Source organism: Polistes fuscatus, unplaced genomic scaffold (assembly GCF_010416935.1).
Source record: "Polistes fuscatus isolate 324 unplaced genomic scaffold, CU_Pfus_HIC Scaffold11, whole genome shotgun sequence".
NCBI lineage: Eukaryota > Metazoa > Arthropoda > Insecta > Hymenoptera > Vespidae > Polistes > Polistes fuscatus.
Genome location: NW_025113009.1, coordinates 4,122,777 through 4,150,034, shown reverse-complemented (window position 1 = coordinate 4,150,034; position 27,258 = coordinate 4,122,777). Strand labels below are relative to the sequence as shown.

Sequence of the window (27,258 nt, the reverse complement as noted above, 5' to 3'; positions counted from 1 at the left end):
TAATTTGTGATTTATATATACCTACGATAAATGTCTGCATTATAGGTGCATCCACGTCGCCGTCATCCTGACCTGCCCGAGAAATCCTCATGAAAGACTGGGATCTCAATACTCAGAATAGCATCGGTATTGTAGACACATTTCTTTTTTTATTTTTTCCTATCCAAATAGCGCGAGTCGATATTAGAAATTATCTCGCGCTTCCTTTTCTATTTGCTTCCTTTATTTCTTCGAGTTTTTATAATTAATCACATTACCAAAGGTTTTATTAAATTCTGGTGGTGGGAGAAAGGTGTAGGGGTGAATTAGCATGATGAACACGCATTGGCTTTATTATTATTATTATTAATATTATTATTTTATATATTTCATATTTATTTATTTATCTATTTATCTATTTCTTTTTTTGTGAAATTGAATGAATCTATAGGCACAATCTAATTAATAAATATACACACACAATTAATTATACTGGTTGTTCAAAAATGTTGCTTTGTCGAAAAAAAAAAAGAAAATAAACACGTAGATACTTTAACAGATAATAAATCGATAATTTTGTTTAATTCGATAAATCAACTGTTGGAGGAAAATTTCTGTAAAGTATATCAAATATTTCAATTTAATGATAAAATTATTATAATGTATAGAACGATATGAAATTTTTCCACGAACTCATTCGGTACGTCATTATGTTTCATCTTTGATCATCGATGAACGATCATAATCCTAAAAGTACTCATCAACCGATCAATCCTTCCGCGAAATATCGAGACTACGCATGGACGAAGGAGAAATGAGTGAGTGAGGAGGAGGGGGAGGAGGAAAAGGTGTATGGGTGGGGGAGGGAGGAGGTGGAGGAGGAGGAGGAAAATGTCGAGATCTCGTTGAACGAGAATCCCTTTCGTAGAATCCACGAAGAGAGTCGTTCTTTCGAGGCCGCAACCGCGAATTACATCGCAATTTCCCGAAATTGCGCAATCCGCGCGGGCTAATGGCCGCCGCTACCAACGGTTGCCCTCCGGCATAGTAGTTGGTGGTGGTAGCAATGGTGGTGGGGGAACGACGACGAGTCCTGAAGCTTGCTTTCGAAGATTGGTGGGGGAAGATTGAGCGAAAGAGTGGGGCGGTAGAAAGAGAGTGATCATTAATTAAGCAAAATCATAAACTCTTGCGAGTCGCTCGCACCACTTGCTTCTCCACCGGTTCCTGCATTCAAGAAAAATTCTATCAAATCGTTTATCCCGTTCCGTTACTTTCACGAATGGCAAGCGAGATATTTTAAGCTCCTTATTTTACCTCCTTCTCGTCTAATTTTTTCTTTTTTTTTTTTAAAGTCATAAGAGAAAAAGATAGAGAGAGAGAGAGAGAGAGAGACAATTACAGAAATGTGTTTGTTATCTTTAGTTAAATGTTGATTAATTAAATGGCAAATGTAATTTTCTTTTTATTCAGATTTCTCGGCTTTTAACTTTCGTATTTTTGAAGTCTGTTGAAATTTTTGATTTTTAATGGGCCACGCGCCAAGTGACAAAAGGACGGCGAAGTAATAAATCAAAAATCATACTAACGTATTTTCCGTGTTATTATTATATCCTATTTACAAAATATTATATCATATTACATAGAAAGAAAATGATTTGTCAAAAATATAACGTACTCGCGTCTATTTTGTTTTGTTATTTTTTTTTTTTTAAATACACGAATAATAATTTTAATTTACAAAAATATATATATTCGATTACGAAAAGTATACGTCTTATTTATAATCGTGGATTCGTTAAATAAGTAATGTTTGAATTGCTAATTTAAAAAAATACTAGCATATAAATATTGAAATATAAACCGTTTAAAAATTCTGACATCATACTTATTAGACAATCTAATTTTATGCACGTGCATGTAACGCGTTATTTTCCAGTCTTCTTCGTATATCAATCAAATTGAACAGTCATTTACTAACGGCGTTGTATAATTTCGTTCCTGCTCGATTTACTCAAATCTTCTGTTTCTTCTTCTTTCCTTCGTTCGATTACAAGTAAGGTGTCGAAAATAGAAAGCCATTAAGACGAATCCCTCGATAGCTCAATCCAAATTCATGCAACACCATCCGTCAGTGTGGATGGAACAAATCGTGCCATCGTTCCATTTTATTCTTACCATACTCTCTTCCGACAAAGTTTCATGAATAATTTATACGATAAAAGAAAACGTCATCTCGTCTCTCCATTAATTTTCCTTGTAAGTTAAACTCTCTCTCTCTCTCTCTTTCTCTCTCACTCCTTCTCTAATGTCGTCTATCATTTTTCATATCTAATTGCTTTAATTTCATTGATTTAAACCTTTGATCTCTTTCGTCGATAATTTTCAAACTGACAAAAAAACTAAAGAAATAAAGAAAGATTACAATACTCGTTTATTTTATTTTATTTTCTTTTTTTCGATCTTTTTTCGATTTTTCGTCACAAATTCATTGTTGGATAATAAATAATTCTATTATTTTAAAATCAATATTATTCATAATTCATAATTATCAACGTATTTCTAATATCTAACATTTGTTCTAATTGAATAATTCTTTAACAAATAACAATATTCTATAAATCCCTCCTTACACGTAATACATAAACGAATAAATAACATCGATCCGTCTGACTTTTATATTAAGAAATAAAAACGATATAACGCGTGGGTTGACGATTAGGCGTGGCACTTTTGCTTTACGAGATAAGCAAAATAATAATAATAATAATAATAATAATAATAATAATAAATTCGCATTGTCGTGCATCTAAGCATTTAGAGGAGTATTCCAGCTACGAACTAATAAGAATTTATTTGCGATTCCTAGAGTTCTCTTGGAGCTCGTCAACGACCACGTCGAAGACATGCTGGAAAGACGGTAGGGAAGGGGGGCGGGGATTAGGGGAGATTAGGGGGAGGGAGGGGGGTGTAGCTATGGCGGGAGTCACGGAGATAGAAAAGACCCTCTTTTTTCTTCTTTTAATTTCTCTCCTTCTCTCTCTCTCTCTCTCTCTCCTGTTATATATATATACACACACATGTATATAAATATGAATGTAAGTGTGTGTGTGTGTGTGTGTATTTGTGCTCGCGCGCGTGTCGCAATGTCCCTTAACGACTGACGGCTGCTGGAGAACCGGTCGACCTCGATAGACCGTCGTCGTCGTCGTTGTTGTTGGGGTCTCAACTCAACTCCGTTCTACCTACTCAACTTCGCGGATCACCTATGTATTTTCGATACATATGTATATATATATGTGTGTTGTTATTATTATTATTATTATTATTATTATTATTATTATTATTATTATCATGTAGACACTTTGGATGCTGGATTTTGCACAATCGGCAATATGCCATTTGTGTAACTCTGTGTATATAATGTGTGCGTGTATGTGGAATAGTAAATTCGAACCCGGTACTTAGATATATATGTATATATGTATGTATGTATGTATGTATGTATACTTATTTATCTCGTTGGAAAAGGTATTATTATCTTTAGATTATTATTGTTATTTCGAGGATTCGTTTGAATTTACGAATTCGTCGATTTATCTTTTAGTAAAAATTACTTACAATTAAATGTAATTATTCTTTTTTTTTTATTTTTTTTTTTTTTTATTTTTCTTTTTATTTTATTTAATATATATTTTTTGGGTTCGTTTATAAGGATTTTAATATATCGGAAAAGGTATTATTGAGGAGAAGATTTGAGTTGTTTGTTAAATTAATCGAAAAACCGTGTATAATAATATTTTATTCGAATTTTGTTGTTGAAAGATTTCGTATTATTTTCATATTTAAAAAACAAAAAATCACTAAAATACTTCTACTATATATACATATATATATATATTTCTAGGTATCGATATTTTATTGTACAGAATAACATTATCGATAAGAAGAATCACTTGGTTTTGATATAAAAGAAAAAAAAAGAAAAAAGAAAAAGTGATTAAATCGGAAAGATCAAAAGGATGATTCGTTTTCTTTGATGTATAAGTCATCGGACGTGAAAGAAAGAAAGGATTCGAATTGAAAAGGGTAAAAGTAAGAATAACGAGCGAGACCTCCCGGGGTGGAAAATCAAGGCGATCGCGTCGGATAGTCACGCGAGAAACGAAGTGGTTTACGCAACAAGAAAAGCACTACTTTACTCTCTCTCTCTCTCTCTTTTTCTCTCTTTTTCTCTTTCTCTTGGTTGCAACCCATGGCCTCTCACGGTTCTCCATCGGACGGACATCACAGCAGTTTTCTCTTGCGTCCATTTTGCTCGTGTACTCGTTGCTGTTCTTATACGCAACTTGTATATCCATGTATTCTATGTATATGTATATGTATGTGTACGCGTGGATGTGTGTTTGTATAGGTGAGGAGGTCTTGCGGCGAATACAAGCGTGGACTTTCGATATACGAACGATGGATCGATTTACTCGGGCTCCTTCGTCGCGTGTTTCACAATGACACCTTATATCCCATTTAGAATTTAAAGAGAGATAAAGATAAAGATAGATAGATAGATAGATAAAGAAAGAATGGAAGAGAAGATCGGTTGGAAATAGTCTTTTGCTGACCATTGAGAAAAAAATAAAATAAATAAATATTCTTATCTCTCATTGACGTTTATTACATTGATGATGATTACGTTCCAAGCGATTATTAAATATCATTTCTACCAGACGATCTTCATTTTCGTTTGTGGTTATCTTATATCGTGACGCGAAGATAGATATTATTTCATTCTCGGATATATATATATATATATATATGTTTTTATATTTAATTTAATCCATTATTCAATGTGTTAATATTTGTTATAAGTAGTAATTACGGATCATCGGTATATACGATATTTTTCCGCGATATCAGCAAATGATTTTAAACGATATTTGATATATGATCTTAAATTGTGTGCATAAACTATGAAAAGGGTATAATATGGGCATAAGAATAACGTTGAAATCTCTTAAAACGTCATTATTGAATTAGTTAATAATTGATATACCAATTACGAATCGTTCGAAGATCGGTAATATTAGATTTTTACGCGATATCAACAAATGATATGGAAACGTTTCTCCGGTAATATATTTCCTCGAAGTACATATATCCTATATCACAATATTTAACCTGTTAATATTTGATATATCATTATTATTGAATTAGTTAATAATTGAAATAACAATTATATGGATAGTACAAACATCGAATTAAATTAGATTTTTACGTGATATCAACAAATGATATGGAAACGTTTAACCGATATAAAATATATCCTTGAAAAACATGTATCCCCTATATATCATTGTTACCAATTCTTATGTTAGCAAACAGCCAACACAAGAAGAATTATTGCGCACGCGCAAACCCGGTGCAACGTTGTGGAAAATCCGGTCGAACCGGACGATCGGTACGGACGACGGTATGCGTTCCTCGTCGTCGTCATCGTCGTCGTCGTCGTCGTCGTCGTCGTCCTGAATCCTGAGATCAAAGGCTCGCGAAAGCTTGACAAAGAAACCGATCGGTAAATAAGACGACGAGGGAGGGCGGGAGGGAGGGGGCATGAGGTTTGGGGGTAGGAGAAACAAATAAGAAAAAAGAAAACTGTCCTATCCCTTTTTCTCTCTCTCTCTCTCTCTTTCTCTCTTTTACAGTTGGTGAGAAGGTGTGTGTTTGTGTGTGTGTGTATACCACCGGTCGTTAGGACGATCGAGCTTCGAGATGGCAAAAAGGGAAAGTCGTTTGTTTGCTCTGACTCTTAATGGCTGTCTTCGAACGAGTTCGTAATTGGTGCGACTCGTCGTCCCTTTTCTATCTATCTCTCTCTTTCTTATTTTCTTTATACGTCGATTTACTCTTTCCACAATGCCGTTCTATTTTTCTCCCCTTCACCTCCACCTCTTAAATGGTTTTACTTCTTAAATTCTTGTATTATACGTGTACTTCATATTTTATATATTACTAATTATTCTAATTTAATATTTTTTCTTCTATATATATTATATATATAGGTACTAATCATTCGTTTAAAATTATTATTAATATCTTACAAATGTATATCGATCATTTATTTGTTAAAATGTTAATAGAAAAAAAAAGAAACTATTTCAATCAAATTAAATGAGAATAATAAAACCAATGTGAAAAATTTCAATAAGATAAATAGAAATCATAGGTCGATGTATCGATTGATAAACATAACAGTTATTTGTTTTCGTCCTTGCTTCGCGAAAGTTTGATAACGATAAAGGACGTTAGATATTTGTATTTTGAATGATGTCAGTATACGTGCAACGCGATGTGTAGTAAGACGTTAATTTATGGTGTTCTCTCAGTTTGTAATCAAAATCTTCCTTTCTATAGCTGGTTTGCAACCAAATCGAAAGGTAATGTTCAAAACGTCGATACGATATTATCCTTAAAATATCTTCTCTTCTTTTCTTTTATTTCTATTCTTTATTTATTTCTTTAATCGTTTACTTCAGTAGTCGCGCGATGATAATTATGAGATATCATTTTATACGATAAGATAGTATTACCAGATTTGTTTCAAAATAAAAGATAGAATAAGAGAGAAGAAGATCTTCTAACGCTAACGCTAAAGCAAACCTATACGATAGGAAGTTATATTATTTTAAAAAAGAAAATAAAATAATAGCAGACAAAAAATAATAATGTACCTTTTATCCGTTGGTTGTACCTTATCGTAAACTCGCTTACACGAAAGTGAAAGTAAGCAATGTATATATATATATATAAACACACATACCGTGATTACTATTGCCATAATTCATTTTCTTCTTGTCCAAGTTATATCGGAATAAATCACTTAGGAAGTTAAGTTAGATGATTTTTAGTTAGAAAAGACACGTCCGCGTAGTGATTATTTGTCGATTTAGTTGATAGTTGGGATATACAGTAAGTAGCGTGTTGTTTCTGTTAGATCAACGTTGGGGGGATAACTTTCTTCGTTCGTATGTTCGTTGAAGTGGCATAAGTGGGTATTATAGAACAGGATGTTCTCTCTCTATATATCTTTCTCTCTCATATGCTCTTATAGTTTAGCTATAGCTAAGAACGGAAATTGCAGCAAGAGCGTGCAGCACGGTGCTTTAACACAGCACGTGTACGAGTCGCGAACGCGAATTGTGATCGTGGTTAATGGAAATCATTCCGATGTGGGCAAGTGGGCCGTAAATTTAGCGAGCCGCGGCTCTCGCCAATTCATTGAGCTACTACTACTCGCTTCGAGGCTCAGGATGAATGGAAAAGAAGAGGAAGAGAGGATGAGAAAACACAAAGCCGTCCCTTCCGCTTGCTCGACGACCCTTGTCCATGCTTTCGATTCGATTCGAAAGAGAGAGTGTGTGTTTGTGTATGTGTATGTACGCATGTGTGCTCCTTTGAATACTGATCGTCGCTTTTAAATGAATTCCCTACGATTGACAATGCACTTCGATAGATATACCTATCACTTTTTTTCCTTTATTATTAGAATATTTTTATCATATAAATTATATCATTTTTTAGTAGCCTAATATATATATATATATATATGTATGTGTTCGTTTATTCTGTTCGTTGATTTTGTTCATTGTTTTTCTCATTTCGACTTAATAATTCTACGAATTAGCAATTCCACGATCGTCGCTTTACAATTCATTTTTATTCGCATACACGGAACACATTCAATCATACATATAACCTGCATATTTATTTATATCCACCTATTTACCATTGGTAAATAATATTTAAATATAAATTATTCAGTATATAATATCGTACCAAGCGTGGTTATATATATTCGAGAAAATAAAAGAGAGAGGGCTAACATAAGTTGAGAAAAAAGAAAAACTAATAGGGGTGAAACGAGCAATGATGATACGTGATACGAATTTTATTCGTACTAAACCCTTAAATTCTTTATACGTAGTAGGGATGATTGAAACGGAAGACAAGGGGGGATAAATAAAAACAACCAAACAAATAAATAATTAAATAAAAAAAGAATAAAATAAAATAAAATAAAATAATATAAAGATGCGAAAGTAACGAAGACAAAAGAAAAAGTATTATAAGAAAAAAAACCAAAAAAACAAGGAGAATAAAATAAATTAGATAGTTTAAATAGATAGATAGTATTTACAGATAGAAGGGATCGAGAATTTAAAAGAGAATAGAAGGGCTGACTGGCAATAAATTTTCCTGTAAATCGCTGAACTCTCTCGTTCGTTTCTATGTATATGTGGTATATGTAATAGTATACATACACGCACGCACACATATACATACACGTATAGGTAAACGTGCACACTAGTTTTTACCAATACAGAAAAGGGGATGAAGCGTGGTTGGTGTATAGGAAGAGAAGGGGGTAAAAGAGGGCAGAATAGGATGGAATGGGATGATGGGTAGGGTGGAGTGGGGTGAAATGGGGTGGGGTAGAAAAGGGGTCCACAGGGAGAACCGATTACTTTGACGCATTTCGAAGCCGCGTGCTTTATTCGGCGCGTCTATCGTTTTACGATCGTTGACGTTCCTCTTCCCTCTCATCATTTCTCTTTTTTTTTTTCGTTCTTTTTCTCTCTCTCTCTCTCGTTGGTTTTTCACTGGAACTCGATATTCGCGACGCGCGGAATGAAAATAACTTGGTCCGGCTCGTACACGGTTCGTTACGGCGTCACGACGAGGCTTTACGGATCGGATCGAGAGTGAAATAACGTTCAACAAGTAGGAGAGTACACCCCCCCTCCCCCACCCTTGTCTTTTTGTCTCTCCTCGTAGGATTTTTTTCACTCGTTTCACCTTTTTTCTTTCTCTCTCTCGCTCGCTCTCGCTCTCTCTCTCTCTCGCTCTCTTTCCCTTTTTTCGGATATTTTTGTCTCTCTCCTTTCTCTTTCTTTTTTCTCTCTTTTTTGCATTTATTTTTTTATTTTTTAACGTTGTCGTTTTTCACGACGAGAGAATAAACTTGTTAATCGCTGAAACTCTTTCTTTTTTTTTTCTTGTTCCTTACTCGTTATCCTTTTAGAATCAGGAATATTTATTTTGTTGTTTATAATTATTCTCATTTTTATAATTCGTCGATGATCGGATACAGACGGATATTTATTTCCACGTATATGTAATGATACACGGATCTTTCGTGATCCTTTTGCGATGATTAATCTTTTTTTTCCTTTTTCTTTCTTTTAATTTTTTCTTTTTTTTTTTATTTCTTCTTCCTGTCATTAGTAGTATCGATTGCACGCGATTGTGCAACGAAGCGATTTGCAACAATATTGCGAAGAGGAATGGAAAAAGAATCTATCGTCGCGGAAAGTTTTCACTTAAATAATGAATCAGCGAATTTAGATGAATTAGGATCAATGCGTTTCCGCAAAAGTCAAGTTGTTACGTTGTATTTTATTTTATTTCTCTTTTTATTTCTGTTTCTTCTTTTTTTCTTTTTTCTTTTTTTTTCTTTTTTCTTATTCAATCACGTTTAATTCTTAGGATTTATGATACAAAATGAGAAATTAACCATCGTTGACGCACACGTTCCTCGTTATTGTTTCTTCCTGTTGTTTAAATATAAAAAGACAAATCTTTAGCTTATGGAAAGATTTAGAAAAATGTTATCAGGAGTGAATCTTAGAAAAATTGTTAGACCGGCCCCAGTCGAACGGTCAACTCGGTTACGATCGGACCAGCATCATTATCCACTTGCGGTTTAGCGGTTTTATAATAAGTACACGATCCTTCTGGACGACCAGAGGATTCAGCACAGACTTCCTCATTGTTGCGGTGAATCAACGTCCACCTACTTGGTTGGACATATATGCTCTCTCCCTATACGTCTATTCACACACACGTGACGAACCTGCATTTATTTATGTCTCATATGTTTACATACACACACACACACACATAAATATCATACATTTATAGGTGTATAATATCCTGCATTTATTTATCATTTCACTCAAACGTTACAGTCTTTTGTCTAGTAAATTATCCTATTAATTTATAGATCTTTCTAGTCGTCTAATATATTTTTATCTTTTTTCTTCTTTTTAAGATGTTATGTATATATATACGAATTCTTTGTTATGTATATTTTAATAGTTCTTTACAATTTTCTAATACTTTTATTCTTTATTTTACGAACCATCATATTTTATTTCTACAGATACTTTTGTAATTTGTGCGTGTGTTTTTTTTTTGTAACAGAAAAATTTGTAACGAAGCATATGTTTTATCTTAGACACGTATATATACGTGTATATTTTTGTAATAGTTTAGTTTGTACAAATTTAGTCATCGTATCAATTTGTATTGATCTTTATCGGTTATCTCATTTTATTGGCATTTAATTTGAATTGATATAGGAAAATTTTGGTTAGAAACAAAGAATTTCTAACGAGTAATATAATCTGTAACATTCGTCGTCGTATGTCGCAGAGGACGGAAAGCTCGTAGACGCGGGACCAGAGGGACTGGAATATTAATAGAAGATCTCTCTCCGTCCTGACTAATTTACCGCTTCCGTTAAGCTCGAAGTAGCTCCTAGGTCCCGCGAACGTACAACGTTCGCCCAGATTTACGTACACACACACACACACATACATACGTACATTTTTCTAATCATTTCATTTCCATCCTTTTCTATCATTATATATCTCAAAATCATTTCCAGTCGAGTCGAACACACGTGTAAATGGGAATTGGAATTTTTTATTTAGATTTATATATCACCTCGAACGGTGCCGAAATAATTATTTGACTCGTTTAAGATTGGTCCAAGAAAAATAAAGTGGGATTTTTTCGCGAGAAGATTGATTAGAAGTTAATTAGAAAATATTCGTCATTCTTTTGCAACGGCATTTTTTACATTTACATTCATATATAATTTACTTATACAAAGTTTCGACCCAAAGACATACATTTTTTTATTTGTACAGTTACATTGATTACAAGTTATTAATTGTAAAAAAAACAATCTAAGTTTGTATTGTAAAAGGGTTTACAATAGTGAACCAATCGTACTATTTTTAGATTTGTGCTGAAATAAATTAACTACTATTACTACTATTAATATATTAATTATTTGAATATAATATCAATATATTTAGAAGTTAACAAATTTGTGTATAGATAGAAAAATTGATTATTGTTTCGATATCGTATCGTATGTTTTGAAAATTGTTTATCATCGATACATATATCAAAAACGAGATCTCGAAGTTACTGACACGTCCCGTTGGACGACAAAAGTCATTCCTTGTACAGTACACATAGAAACGCGTGGTATATCAAACGTGCGTCTCACCAAGCGTATGGGAGTTCATAAATCTTCGAGATTGACGGCCGACATTAATCTTACGTTTTCTACGCGCATTTCCCGCGATCATATACATCCACGCGAATTATCCGCTTCCCCTGATCCCAAGCCCGTTGGGTTGCATCTTGCCACGTTACTGTACTTCCTCTTTCCTTTCATTTCTTTTCTTTTTCTTTTTTTTTCTTTTCTTTTTTCTTTTCTTTTCTTTTCTTTTCCATAATTTTCTTTTTCTATTCCAATGAAATATCCCTTTTCATAACCGAAAGGTGATGGTAAAGGTAATCACTTATAGAAGTAACGTTCTAAGTGACGTATATTATACTACTCGGTTCCAAGTTAGGAAAATGAATGGTAATAAATATTTCTTTATCGTCGTTCGAGTAGAAAATTTATTTTCCATACATTCGTACAAAAGTATCGGTAATAAGATATAATTGATTTTATATTTATATACACGAGAGTTCTTTATATTCAATTAGAAAATATAATACAAAATTTATATATTATGAAATAAATAAATAAGATATATACTTATATACTTTTGAGAATAAAAGTAGAAAAAATAAACTAAAAGTATATCATTCATTTTCTAAATAATTTCACACTATAAATGTACAACTTCATATAATATATATATTTGATTTAAAATGAAATTTAAAGAATAATTAAATGCAATCATGTGACATTTAGCTATAAGAAAATAGTAATCCATAATATCATACACATAGAAAACTATTTAATTTATTTACTTTTACGTGCCGTAAAGCTAAGTCAGTGTAGCGAGATGTCGTTCAGCATAGCAGCAGCAACAGCATCATCATCCCTCGTATCCTCAACCCCCCCGAGTGCACTTCTCATTCTACCCAAAGCCCCCCCCCCAACCCCTCGAGTCCCCCATTCCCCCAATCCCATCCCCCTTTTCTAACCGAATTAACCGCTCGTCGTCAGTGTACATAGCCTCGAAACCGGTGATGCAAACGCTCGCGCGTAACATCGTCGCAATGCCGGATTCGCGGCTATATCCTGCATGTGACGAGCTCGGTACCTACGACCACAATATATTACCCTCATGAGAGTGTGTGAGAGAGAGAGAGAGAGAGATGGGATGTATCTACTATCTCCTGCAATTTACGTACGATTATGCGGATGTACGGAGAACGTATGCAAAATTATGTTAAATCTTGACAAAATATTTTCCCCTTTTTTTTATTCGACTGTTCATTATTATTATAATATCATCGGTTTGAAAAGAGCGAGAGAAAGAGTTAGATATTTTATATAAATGTAATTTGTTATTGTTGTTGTTCGCTAATCAATAATTTATGTTAAGATTTTTATATTTCCTATTTTAATTTTTTTTTGGGGGGGTGGTGGGATTATTCATTGATAACTATCAATAAATAATAAAACAAAAGTATGCAAATTTTAATCGAAGAAAATAAGTATTACTTTTATTACACGAATTTAATTAAATATATTTTATTAAATATATTATATTTAGATGTAGTATATAGTAGATAGTTGGAATAAAATAGCGATTGAATTGGCCAGTACTTACTTACTTACTTACTTTTACTTGACGAGTAAAGGGTCCATGGGTCCGAACAAAAAAGCACCTTTGTCGAGAGAGACCGGAAACGTCGTGTCTGCCGTTCTCACTCGTTCGCTCTTGCTCGTTCGACTCCTTAAGGTCAACGACCCATGACTTGTATGGGTTTAAAGATCGAACTCTACTCTCCAGATATACCGACACGCCATTTATTGCCTATCTTCCTCCACCCCTACCTCCACCTCCACCTCCACCTCCGCCCTTCGAACGATAATACACCGGCTACTTCTTCTTCTACTTCTTCTACTTCTGCTTCTTCTTCTTCTTCTTCTTCTTGTTTGATGGCAACTACGACTGACTTTTTCTTTTTTTTTTCTTTTTCTTTTATATTTTCACGACATTTTTACGACTTTCTTTTTTACTTTTACATCTCTCATGGGATAATAATATATCTCCTTTCACATTCTTTAGCACATTTTTTTGCATTGAAGTAATTAACTTTCATTTATGATCATATATCGAAATAATGGTTAATAAATCATAGAAAAATTATTGAAAATTTATATTTTCTATTATGTATACGTTAGGGGAATAACTATTTATTTATTATTAATATATATATATATATATTAATAATAAATAAATAGTTATATATATATATAATAATTATGGATTATATTTAATTATTGTATCGAATAATTTTCGTGAAATTTTGTATAATTAATCAATGATTGCCAAACTTTTGGCCGTTAGTGTATACACGTGTGTAGGTAAGTGGAAAGTCGCGAGTGTTAACCCGGAGCCTTCCGCGTATAATGTAATAGCAAAAGCGACGCTACTTGTTTCGTCACGGTCCGATAATTTAACGTAGCCATTCTAGGTATGATTCACTTGTTACGGATTTAAATTCTACCTTCGTCGCACGCCATAAAGTGCGTATTATTCCGACGTTTAGAAAATTCTATGTTAGAATAAAAAAAAAAAAATAAGAAGGGGGAAAGGAAGAAAAATAATTTACGATATGTGTAACGGTGGAGGGATAAGTTCTTTTTTTTTGTGAACATTATCCTATTACGATACAAAGGGAAAACGAATTCTATCAAATCAAATTCTGTTTTCTACATGTCTAATAATTATATTACATAATGTGAAAGTTATTGTATACTATTGTACTATAATGATTCGATTTAAGTATTAAGCAAATATGCATTTTTTAAAATACCTTATTTTTATCAATTATTAAATATTTCTACTTTTCCAAACTAAACAGTATTACTCAACCTACTATTACAATTACGCTTTAATAATCTTAAACATAATATCAAAATTATACGATACATAAATATATATGACTAGTGAAACATTTCCTAACACGGTTATATTTAGAAAGCATAAATATTTTAGAACCTTCTTTGAAGTTTAGAAGAAAGAGATAATAAGTCAGTATACCCTAGTATATCCTATAAATATATATATACAATCTTCGCGATAGTCGTCGGAAACGAGACGATGGGGAAAATACAAGGTGCAGATAACAAAACGACTTACACAGAACGTAGACGACGACGTTGAGGAGGATGAGGACGAGGACGAGGACGAGGACGAGGACGAATAGGACGAGAACATAGAACGTGGACAACGACAGGAACGCGTAACAACGACGTTAGACTGGACACTACGAAACCTGTGACGGAGGGGTTTAGAGGGGTTAGGAGGGTAGGAAGGGTAGAAAGGGTGGGAAGGAAGGAATGGGGTGGGGGAATAACGCGTACACGTGTAAGCGTGCAGCCCATTAATCCGAGCGTGTCGCATTGATCTATCATTGTCCTGGCCCCGGGCTGATATACACATCTGAGCTTGATACATAATAGATCGCGAACGTGGTCTGGCACGACGCGAATAGCTGCCTGCTTGCTTGCTTGCTTGCTTGCTTGCTTGTTCGCGAGAAAGAGAGAGAAAGAGAGGAATATAGTGTTTTATGCGCGCGAGTACTAGTTTCCACACACCTAGAAAGCATATAAACACACCTGTATATCTTTATCCGTGTATCTGGTATATAAAAGTCAGCCAACCCAGTTTTACGTTCCGTCCAGTACCTTCCAAGTATAATCCAGTTTTGTTTAGGTCGGTTAAATGTATCTGATACACATATGTATATGTGTGTCTCTATGTGTTCGCTCGTTCGTTCGTTTTTATATCGAACAACGTGTATTATTTAAAGATACTTTATTATCGGGGATGGAATTTAATTTTCTCTTTTTCTTTTTTCTTTTTTTTTTTTGTATTCGTATTTTCACGACAATAATGTTATTATTTTTTCTATTGTGCGAGGTTTTTTTTTATTATATTGTTAAGCTGTTATTGGTATGTTTGTTGTGTATAGTAACTTATTTACGTAGGTATTTCTTTAGACGCGATAAAATGCGAACTAAAAAGTTACACTTCGCGATAGTACTTTATTTAGAAATATATACATATATATATATTTACATGTATGCATATATATATTTTTTTTTCCTTTACATTCACGTTATAAACCCGTCGGAAATTTTCAAACGTCTTCTTTTTTTTTGTATTCACCTTCGTGCATATTTGAAAAAGCAATTTTTCGCAAACTTATTTTTCCCTTGGAAAAATTTCAACCTCGCTGGCAAGGACGACGAATAGTGTACCTAGTAGTAGTAGTAGCAGTAATAGTAGTAGTTATATACCGTATCTATATATTAAAATATACTTTACTTCGAATCGAGACTTTCAACAACGTTGTAACGTTAATATTATCGCAAAGAATTGTACGAGAATAGAGTGAATGACGAAAAATAAAAAATTAAATTAACGATATATCATATTATATGCGTATAAAAGAAAAGTAATAATAACGAAATTGTTCGAGCGAATAATTGTTCACGTTTTGTAGGAGAGGTAGGTAACGGTGTGATGGTAGTAGTGGTGAAAAAGAAAAAACCAAAAAAAAAGAAATAAATAAATAACAGATCGATTTCGTATATCGATCAATCGTAACGATTCGTAACGAATCGCGTGTCTCACTTTCGAGAGACACGTTACCTACCTACATCTACGTGTGTGTATGCGCGCACGTGCATTCTCAGCTCAACGTGCGCGATCACGCGTTTACTTTTATCTATCTATCTCTCTCTCTCTCTCTCTCTCTCTTACACACATTTCTATTCCTTGTGCTTTGGTCGTGAGTTAGCTAGCGGTTTACGGGTCTTAGACCAGTTCTTGAATAAGATTGCGAACGGAATTGCGTAGTCGTCAGACGTTTGCAAAACCTGAATCCTGACAAACCGAATCGACCGTATCAACTTTTCTTTCTATATCTTTCTCTTACTCTTTTTCATATTTTTATTTATTTTCTTTATCGATAATTCATGCTTCCCTCCCACCTTTCTTTTTTTCGTTTTCTTTTTCGCTCCAAAAGCACTGTTAAAATACAACGATTTTTATTTATTCGGTTTATTGATTGATTGATTGATTGATTTATTTATTTATTTATTTATTTATTTATTGAAATTTACCTCTTTCAAAACATTGTAATTATTTTTTCAGAATGTAAAAGTGCTTGCGCTCGTTTTGTCAGACCACTATTTTTCTATAATAAATGTATTTCATTGATTTTTGTTTCGTTCTAACTTTGACGCGTGCCCGCGCGCGCACGCACGCACGCACACCCGATACACGATCGCACACGTATAAATATATTTTAATCGAATCGAGTTGAAAAATAAAAATCAAACGCGATAAAACATTTTGTCAGTGTTGCTTGCGCGAATTTGATACACGACCGAAGTAAATTATATTGAATATATATTTATATTATTCGCGTTTAACATTTTTATTATTTTATACGATAGAAAAATAATGATATTATATTGCGTTAGGAAATTCGATAGAAAATATGAAAATTATTCTATTTAAATATCACGTATCGGATGGATTGTCGCATACGTTCTTACAATTCGATAATGTTAGAAATGTTGTTGACAACGATGAAAGAGTTGAGAAAAGTAGAAGGGGTGGTTTTTGAGGGAGTAAGGGGGAGGGATTGTTGAATACAGAGGAAAATAGTTGTTCGCTCTTCGTTTCTCAAGCTTTTGGAGTCCGAGGAGGATTAAACCGAGCTTGATTTTAACGGTAGTCGAACTTTCGTGACTCTCCACCTCTTTCTCCTCCACCACCACCACCACCACCACCTCCTCCTCTTCTATCTCCTCTCCTCTCCTCTCTTTCTCTCTTGCTGGCGCGTTTGAAGTTCTTGCTAACTCGATTAATGGATACTCCGTTTGCACGGGATTACTCGTGGTCGTGTAATTGAGTCTGATTCACACCAAGAGGCGGCAACAATCGTGGCCAACAAAACGTTAGATCGTGTATGTGAGATTTTACAATTATTATTTCGTTCACTTTCGCAGTATTATAATACTTTCCCCGTGTTTAACAAAACATAAAATGAATAAACGAATGAACGAAAAGTCGACGTTATGTTTAATTGCATTGAAAAATAAAAAAAAAAACATTCATATCTCGTGGCAATATAATTTATTTGTTTGTTGTCTTTCGTGTAATGCACTAACAATTTGTACATTTGATTGATGCTATACATTTGATAGATATACTTTTTTTTGGTTTACTCGATAAAACAATTTATTGGTAATATCTATTAGAACTTCATTGGTAAGATAATGGATAATAATGAATACCATGTATACGTGTGTATATATAATCTACATTATACATATGTAATTTGTAGGTATATACATATATACATAGATGTAGTATAAGTGGTCGAGACCCCGTTATATAGCATGTAATACGTTTATGGATATGAAACTGCTGCAACTCTGTATCTCCTCTATCGCGTTCCATGGTACACACGAGAGACCACATTGAAAATTACACCCCGTTGAAAGAGTCGGGGCTCATTGCTAAATCCTATTCCAAGAGTCGACCGCCATCGTGCTTGCCAACTTGCCTGCCTGCCTGCCTGCTTGCCTGCCTGTTGTAACGAAACTCCGATCCTCTGATCTATGTTGTACGCACGACCACGTAAAAACGTTTGCCTGACCGTCCCAGTGTTGGCTCTTTGATCGTCCCATGTGAAATTGCACGTTTGCAACCTGAAAGGTAATAAAAAAAAAAAAATACAACCCCGCCACTATCACCATCACCGACAGCAACATCGTGTTTCATACTTATTAGTTTGAAAAATCTTACCCTTTCACGAGCTACATTTATTATTCTCGTTATATTCGATCCGACTATCAAATAATTCACGTTGAAATTCGTATTCTTTTCTAAAGAGTTTAATAAAAAAAAAGAAGCACGATGCTAAATGAATACGCAGGATTGGTTATAAATTAATTACGAATTAATAATTCGTATGTGAATGTATTCCTTAATTCGTCCTAATTCTTAAGATTCATTTAATCCTCTTTTTTTCTAGGGATATTAGGAGAAAAGTTAAATAATTCGAAAGATAAAAAAATGCACGCAAAAATAAAAAAAAATGTCCTATGTACGTTAATACGAATCAACGATGGAAAAGAAAAAAAAGAATCAACTATTTCACTTGCTCAATTTAGTTATTATTGTCATAGGAGTGGGGAGTTGGGTGGGGGTATAAATCTCACAATTTATTTGATCTTTGGTACATAATGATAAAATAATCACAGAGAAATCGACTTTCCTTTCGAAGTAGAAAAAGAAACAGAAAGAGAGAGAGAGAGAGAGAGGTCAGATAATAATGTACGAATCGCAACGTAGCCGGATGCGACGAATTAAGACGAATTAGCGTCATTTATTTAGAGACAAAAAGCATCAGGATAATGACCGGTGATGGTCGTGGTCGTCGGTATATAACGAGTGGCGTAATAATAAGGTCCGTTCTCCTAGAAACGGTACTAACGTCTAAAACCCTTTCCTTCTCTCTTTCTCTCTTCTGTCTCTGATGTTTTAAGATGACGGTCTCTTTAGGCGTTTTACGAGCGAGCAATAGGGGTTCATTAGAATTATTACCGAAAGGACTCTTCTTCTTTTCTTATTATTCTTTTCTCCTTTACTTTAGAATTGGATTCTTCGAAAACACTATATATATATAGTGATATTGCAATAATATTCTCTTACTTATTTTCATTGAATTTATTTTTCATATTAGAATACAAAATTACAAAAACAATTATCTATAAATTAGGATACTTTGAGAGGGATCGTTAATGACGGTAATCTAATGCCTAATAATTTGATTTTACTAATAATAGTAATAATAATAATAGTAGTCTAACTGATACAAAAGAAGAAGGGTAACACGAGGTACCGTGGAAAAGAAGGTATTAAAACGCGTCGTTTGAATTATTCGGTATGAAAAAGAACAGGAAAGAAAAAAAAAAGAATTAAATTATAATATCGGTGTCAAAATAATCATACAATATGTTCGCGTTATAATATTTATAGTTACGTGTGAGAGAAAAAAAAGAAGAAAAAAAGGAGTAATCAATGACGAAAGAAGAATATAACGTGTAATGGACGCGTGAGAGATTTCATTGTTTAACAACGTTGTGTTAACGCGCTCGAATTCTGGTACGTGTTTATTTAAAAAACAAATAAATAAAAAAATAAAGAGTAGAAATAAAAAAAAAGGGGATAGAGAATAGAGTGTACGCGTGCTGGCGTTGTTGTACACTTGGGAGGAAGAAGAGGAGGAGAAGGAGGAGGAAGAGGAGGAGGAGGAGGAGGAGGAGGGCACACGTACGACCCACGCGAAAAACCCTTTTACCACTCGATGTATACGATCCATTGTCTTCGAGGGAATCGTTATTGTTGTGCAATGGTAAAATTACGGGCGGATCCGCGTCCTTTCGTTTCTCTTTCTTTTTTTTTTCCACCTCTCTATCTTTCTCTTTCTGTTTCCACGCGCCATGGCTCTCACGGAAGAAGCCGCGAATTATTATCGTTCGTTTTACTCCACGTAAGCGTGGATCATTGCTCAATCGTTTGCTTACTTGCTTTTGTGTTACCGTTAACGGGCAAGCAGCAACCGGCCTGTTACGGTCTTTACGGTTTGATTATGCCACGTTTAGAAATTATCGCCCACCTATTTCGAAAGTTTCCACGATCGTTAACTAACTAACTAATTAACAATAAGATGATCATCCGATCGAGATTCAAGACGATAAATTATCTTAATCGATCCTGCCTGTCGTTTATCAAAATATTCCAACGATTTAAATCGTTCTTCGATTTTAACGATGGAAAACAATCGTTACGTATCGTATCATTATCGTAATTAAATTATTATATTCCGTGTTTATATATATATATCATATAAGATTGAGTAATAGCCGTTTGTTTATTGAGTCCAGTATTTTATAATATTATTATTATTATTATTATTTTATTAAATAAATGGTTGGTAATATTTTTTGTAAACGAATATACGTAATATGATCGATCATTTGTTTTTTCCTTTTTTTTTTCTTAAAGTATTCGTTATAAAAATATTGAAAAAATGATTGATCGCTTAAATAGAAGTGAAAAGTAATATTAAATATTACATTATAGTTGGAAAAGTAATTGAATTTTTCCAACGAATCAAATCCCTTAAACTCTTACATCTAATCAATTTAATATATAATCTAGAATATGAAAATCCTATTTCGATCACTATGTATATACCTTTCGTACGATCGCCACAGGAGACGGATAGAGAAAATCGAATTAAAGGTAACACCTTATATATCGAGTTAGTGTTAAGTTTATCGACCACTTTCACCGTACTATCGATAAGATCTGAGAATTATCTTCGGGAAATTGCAATTCGAAGTAGGAAACTATATACTCAAAGTAAAATAAGTAAAGAGTAAAGGAAAAAGATTTGATATATCGAGAATAACTATGCTATTGAAAATCTAACGATAAGTTTTAAATCCCGTACTATAAAAATCGAATAATAGAAATTGTCGTTCGGAAAAACATTTACCGAGAGTAAAAGAAAAAAAAAGAAATTAATTAAGCGAGAAATATCAATGAACGTATAAGAAAAACCAAGAAGGGATATTCTACTAAATATAAAACAAACACAAAATAATATATTATATTACATTTTTTAATTCCTCCTTCTTTTTTTTATACTCTTCTCCTTCTTCTTCAAAAAAAAAAAAAAATCGCTTTAATAAAATATTACTCCGTACCGTGTAAAATATTTAAATATAAAAATAATATCTATGCGCGAGTATGAGTAAAAAAAAAATCTTGTTTTTAAATATCGCATAACTGGTAACCAAAACGTGTATAGTAAAAATGAATTTTAGAAAAAAGGAATTAAATAAAAATAGGTACCGTGTAATAAAAGTTTCAAAGGTATATACGCACACATACACACACGTACAAACACATACAAATATAAAATATTCAAACGTGTATCTATGTATATATCTCTCTTTTCTCTCTATATACATACGTTCGTAACGTTAACGTTAACGTTAACGTTAACGACAACGACAACGACAACGACAACAACGGCGACGAGTAGATACGCAATACGACAAACGGGAGCTTAATATCCACTGTGATGGATGGAAATTGAAGCGACGCATTTACGGCGTTGCTGCGTGAGTGTGAGAGAAAGATAAATAGATATATAGATAGATAGATAGGTAGATAGATAGATAGATAAAGATAGAGAGAGAGAACAATAGCAGATGTCGCGTGATTCACGCGTCTCGCGTCATTAACTTCTGCTCTCTCTCTCTCTCTCTCTTTCTCTTTCTCTGTATCTGTATATGTATATTTATGTATGTGTGTGTGTGTCCTGGGTACGACGGATAATGCGTCCTCGTGTATCGTGTATCCGTAAATAGATACCTGTTCAACGTCTCCTAGAGCTCCGATCCGCGTTGCGGTTAAACGCGCGTAAAATTCTATTTGCTATCTCTCTGTCTCTGTTTCTTTCTTTCTTTCTTTCTTTCTTTCTTTTCTCTTATTCTTTCTCTTAGGCACAGTAATGTGACGTAAATGGATCATCGATTCGTTGCGTACGTGATTTGAGCGGTTTAAATGAATCATCACTTTGCAATCGTAATTTTATTCTGATTTTTTTGTTTAGAATATTTCTTTTTTCTTTATTTATATATGACACACATTTGTTTTTTAATCGAATATATACAAAGTTGTTAGAGAAATATTATACGATTTTTGAAACGGTTTTTATATAATAGTACTCGTCCAGTAAAAGGTGTATAAAAAATTGTCTAATATACTTAAGATTTTTAATTAATAAATATCAACGATAAGATAATTGTTTGACAAATTGACGAAAGTCGAAGATTATTAGAGTCTTCACGTTGTCATCGTATTTTGTTTAATATTTTATTAAGAAAAAAGAAAAATATATTGTGCAGCCAATTTATGACTTAAGTACGTAAGTAAAAAGTGGCACACACATACACACACACACATACATATACAAACGAGTCGCGAGTTTATGGTAGATTCATTAACTATAATACATTATGGAGGAGATGGCTCACTTGCAGATATTCCTTGCGAACGTTACTGACGTTTCTATACGAAGAGAAAGGTATATCGGCTACGTCGGTATAAATCTTCGAGCAAAGTAGCAACAGCAAACAGGCAAACAAACCTGCGTGAACGTGAAGGCAAACCGATGACTGTCGTGGGAATCTGAAGAAAAAGTATTTTTTATCTTTCTCTCTCTCGTTACTTTTCTATCCCTTTTACTCTCTTTCTTTCTCATATACGATGCACCCACGAGAAAATGTCGAACGAAGCGTGCCGAGTATAAAGAGAGAACCGCCAGGTTACCAACACAACAACTTCCGTCTTTTCTTAAGATGAGAAAACTTCGCGTCCGACTGACTATCACAAATAAATGATTTGTTTTTCAGACTCCGATAGTATAGGTTTGTATTTTTCTTCTTCTAAAAAAAAAACACACACACAAAGAGAAGAAGGTCCACTTTTAAACTTATTTCATTTACAATTAACGTAAATTGTGATGATAAGTGAGACAATTTAATCCGTATTTTATTGTTAGACCGATTTATAAATGGATTATTCATTTCATTAGATTGCATTTGATTTCGTGGTAGATTCGATAAACATAGCTTTTTTGTTCCCTTTTCTTTTCCTTAGATGGTTTCTATATTATTTATACTGATAATAGAGAATTTTTGTTCTTAAATTATGAAATTAGATAGACGCTTGGTAATAAATACAATTATTCAACTTTATTACGCGTTTTAATATGTCTGATTTATTGCATTTGTTAATTATCGATTTAAGAAAGTCACGTTTCATTCCACATCTCTTAACTCGATAATTGGAATTTCTATTATCGAAAAATTAACGTTTTATAAGTTAGCGGTGATAAAATGTATTTTTAAAGCGTGGTTATTTTTTATGTCTATAATCAAAACTCGACGGTTCCAAGAAAAGATCATAGAATTAAACCGTTAGTAATTTTGTCATGGTATTTCTATTCTCGCGTTTTTAATAAATAATTCATAATTTGTATTCGTTACGTCTCTTCGCGAATAGAAATATATATTCGATTTGTTTTGATATTAAACGAAGTATAATAATATCCGATTAGAGTCTTTAATTTCGACAATAATAAATTTCTCTCGCATTTCTAATTCTATTCTCTAAGTTTCGTAAAACAGAAAAATAACCAAAAGGAAAAGATTAAATCCTCAGTTTGACATATAATAAATATCAAATCCAAGTCTCGTTTTTTTTTCGATTAGTTCCGATCATCGCAAAGTACCAACATCTGCGTCACAATTTTTAATCAAATTTTATTTGTTTTCACAGTTTCGTTCGTAGACAAAAAATATTAGATCTTCCAATCGAGCTAAATAGTATAAAATAAAATAATATTCAATCTCGTTACACACTATTCGTATGACGATCGTCTCATTGGTTGAGATTTCAAAAGGAAAAAATTCTATTAGTTTTACAAGAACGGTACGAATAAAATATTTTAACCCAAGAGAGAGACACACACACACACAGAGTGAGAGTGAGTGAGTGAGTGAGTGAGTGAGAGGAAACAGATCGGTCAATAAATGGATCGTAGGCCGATATTAATGTACGTCAATAATGGCAAAGCATGGGCTCGTTCTGCTAACTTTGACAGCGATAAGCGACAATAACGGCAATGTCGTTTGACGAGAGAACATTTAACGACAACGAGAGAATAAGAGAGACAGAGACATACAGATTGGTGAAGGGAGAGAAAGAGGAATGGTAGGTGAAGGGAAGAGCAGGAGGAAGAGGAGGAGGAGGAGGAGGAGGAGGAAGAGTGTACACATCGTTGAAAGAGAGAAGAGGAAGAGAGCATCGACGAGTTACGGCTCGCCCTAATTACCTGATTTAATTAGCGCGATGAAATTATCGGTTCGTTCGTTCGTTCGTTTTGTACCGATCGCGTTTACAGTATCGTAACCAACATTACATGCACCTTTTGTAATCAAAGAACTATGGTTATGTACCTGTTTCAGTATATAATTTTGTTGCAACACACCTATGACGCTAATTTTTCGTTGATATTATTTCATATTTTATATTTATACTATGTATATATGATATTATAATTATGGAAGATAAGAAAACATAAAGATTAACAATAAATGTTAAACTATCGTTTTGGGGATTTTTTTATTTCATTATAATTGAATGCATTTACAAATTTAATAAATAAAAAAAGGTAACTATCTCGTTAGAGAATCATTTCGTAATTTATTATTCGAGATAATATTAAAATTGACTATTATGTTGAATGTAATCGTAAAAATGATAACTTTCTTTAATGTTGCCGATTAATATGAACCGGTTCTATATATAATATATACATATATATTAAATTGTCAGTTGAATTTAATATCCGAATTATAATTACGATGAATTAATGATAAAGATTGAACGAACGTTAATAAGAGGACGATGAAAGTATGTTTAAAATAAATACGATAATGCAATAAAACCGAAATACAATAAACTTCGTGTATGCGAGATAAAAGGTGAAAGTTTATATCAGGAGCTCGTGGAAATGTTGAATGCAATTTATTCTTATGCGTTGTAATAACACACACATACATACAAGTATACACACATATAAAGATACTCACTATTAAACGTCGAGAATAAACGGATTAATGAAGAAGGCGAGAAGAGTTTAAAAGGATCGATCGCGATTTCACCGACCTTTCTCTTTCTTAAAGCCTCCCCGTTGTTTGTTCCTTCTTTCTTCTCTCCTTGTTGAAATGTAAGAAGGCGCGATAAGTATCCAACGCGTTTGCCCACTTCTCCTATTGTTTAAATAATCAGAATCCATCGGGTTGGGTGTGTCAACATTGTTCTCTCGGGCGTTATGTTAGGTCTCTCTCTCTCTCTCTCTCTTTTTTTCTTTTCCCCTTTTTCTTTTCCCCTTTTTCTTTTCCTTTAGCTATTCTCGCTTCTGCATTTACACGTATTACCACTTCTCTCGAGATTATCCTTAACACACGCTCACGCACACGTATATATGCATATGCACATATGCATATATACCGGGTAAATCATTTAAAATAAGCCACCTGAATAATTGGACTGTTTATTGGTGATAAAAAATAATAATCTGTCGAACTAAACTCACTTGAACTCAATCGAAAATATTTTTCTGTGTAAACCCATCCAATAGGGTGACTTAAGTCGTGTGCTACAATTAAAATTCATTCAAGATCGTTGATAATTAATTGATAATTTTATTAAAAATTTAATCAACAAAATATTTTACCATAACAACCATTTTGAAAAGTCAAATACGTTGCAGCCTAGAAATGTATTTATTTCTAGCATCAATAGTAATGGAATTATTCAGACGGCCTGTTTTAAATGCCTCACCCAGTATATAAATACATATACTACACATATGCGTACGAAAAGAAAGAGAGCGTGTGTCTCTCTATGAACGTGCACAGTCATAAAGAGCATGAAATTATTTCGAAATATATTTACATACGTATTTACATATGTACTTCTCTCTCTCTCTCTCTTTCTCTATATATATACTCGTACAAGCGTGCACGCGTGTCTGTGTATGTGCACGAATGTGTATGCAAGAAGATCGTGCACGCATAGCGACGATTTTGCGATTATACGGAATAACAGTAATAAATTTAAGGTCGCGTGCTTTGCCCTCTCACGAGGTCGGAAACCGAAGGAAATATCGCGTTTACACAAAGCTATGCAAGTGAGAGAGCCTTTATGCATGAAAAACTAACAAAGGATAGGCAGCTGTCATCGTGGGTAACGTCGAGTCATCGGCTACCGTTCTCGTTGTCGTCGTTGTCGTTGTGTCGTTGTCGTTGTCGTCATAGTTGTCGTAGTTGCTATCGGCGTTCGTTATTATTACTATTGTTACCGATGCATCACCACGATTCTATTTCAAATCATTAACTTCTAAACGGTATTAGAATTACTTATCGTTCCTATTATATATGTTCAATTAAAGCGTATCTTTTATTAATTGATTAAGTTAGTAAATATATAGAGGAAAACTTAACGAAGTCAAATAATATTTCTGTTTTATTAAATATTTAATAATCTTGATGGTACTCCCTCCCATCGTACTCTCTCCTTCTTATTAGAAATATTAATAAATGATTATTTATATCGAATTAAAGATTATTCGTTTATCTGGCATAATGATATTGGACTCAAATGACATATTGAATTATTTAATATTAAATTACTGTAGAAAAATGTTTAGTAGGAAGTATTTAAATAAATGAAATATCGCGTCGGGTAGAAAGAAAAACAAAAAGAAGAAGATGAAAAATATAACATCATATCTTCGCTTGGCAAAGTCGATTAGCCAGCCCTCTCGCGAGGTGCGGCTTAAATGCAGATGGGCGAATTATATTATACATACACCCTTGCAAAAGGTGTAGATAGAGAAAGAGAGAAAGAAATAGAGTCGGGGACGACCAGTGAGTCACCGTGTGACATTTGACCCCCACCAATGCACCAGTCGCCGCGTGGTGCATCCAGTGGTTCTCAAACAACATCATCTGTAACAACAACTCGAGGAAAGAGAGAGAGAGAGAGAGACTTGCTTATTTCTTATATTATATATTCTTACTAACTGCAATGGTCTTATCGTCTCGTTTACCGGTACCTTAGCCATTTTATAACGTGTAGTACCGTTACCAGTTAAACTCGTTTCCACGCTTTTATAATGTTATCGTATTTATCGATAAGCCAAGTGACACTCGACATGGGATTTATTTTTTTTTTGTTGTCTTTTCTTTTCTATCCTTTTATAAATTATACTTCAAACTTA

General features: G+C 33.5%; 1 protein-coding gene across 5 annotated transcripts in view; it reads left to right on the top strand.

Annotated features, from left to right (window-relative positions):
- The window catches only part of LOC122526446 (protein scalloped), a 153,640-nt gene that overhangs the window by 76,489 nt on the left and 49,893 nt on the right, over nt 1–27,258 (top strand). For 4 of the 5 annotated variants that reach the window (XM_043649842.1, XM_043649846.1, XM_043649844.1 and 1 more), the window contains exon 2: nt 46–126. The exons of the other annotated variant lie outside the window; for it this stretch is intronic. In XM_043649842.1, the coding sequence (XP_043505777.1) occupies nt 90–126 (37 nt within the window). In that variant the 5' untranslated portion in view covers nt 46–89. The remainder of the gene's footprint in view (nt 1–45; nt 127–27,258) is intronic. 5 annotated transcript variants of the gene reach the window in all.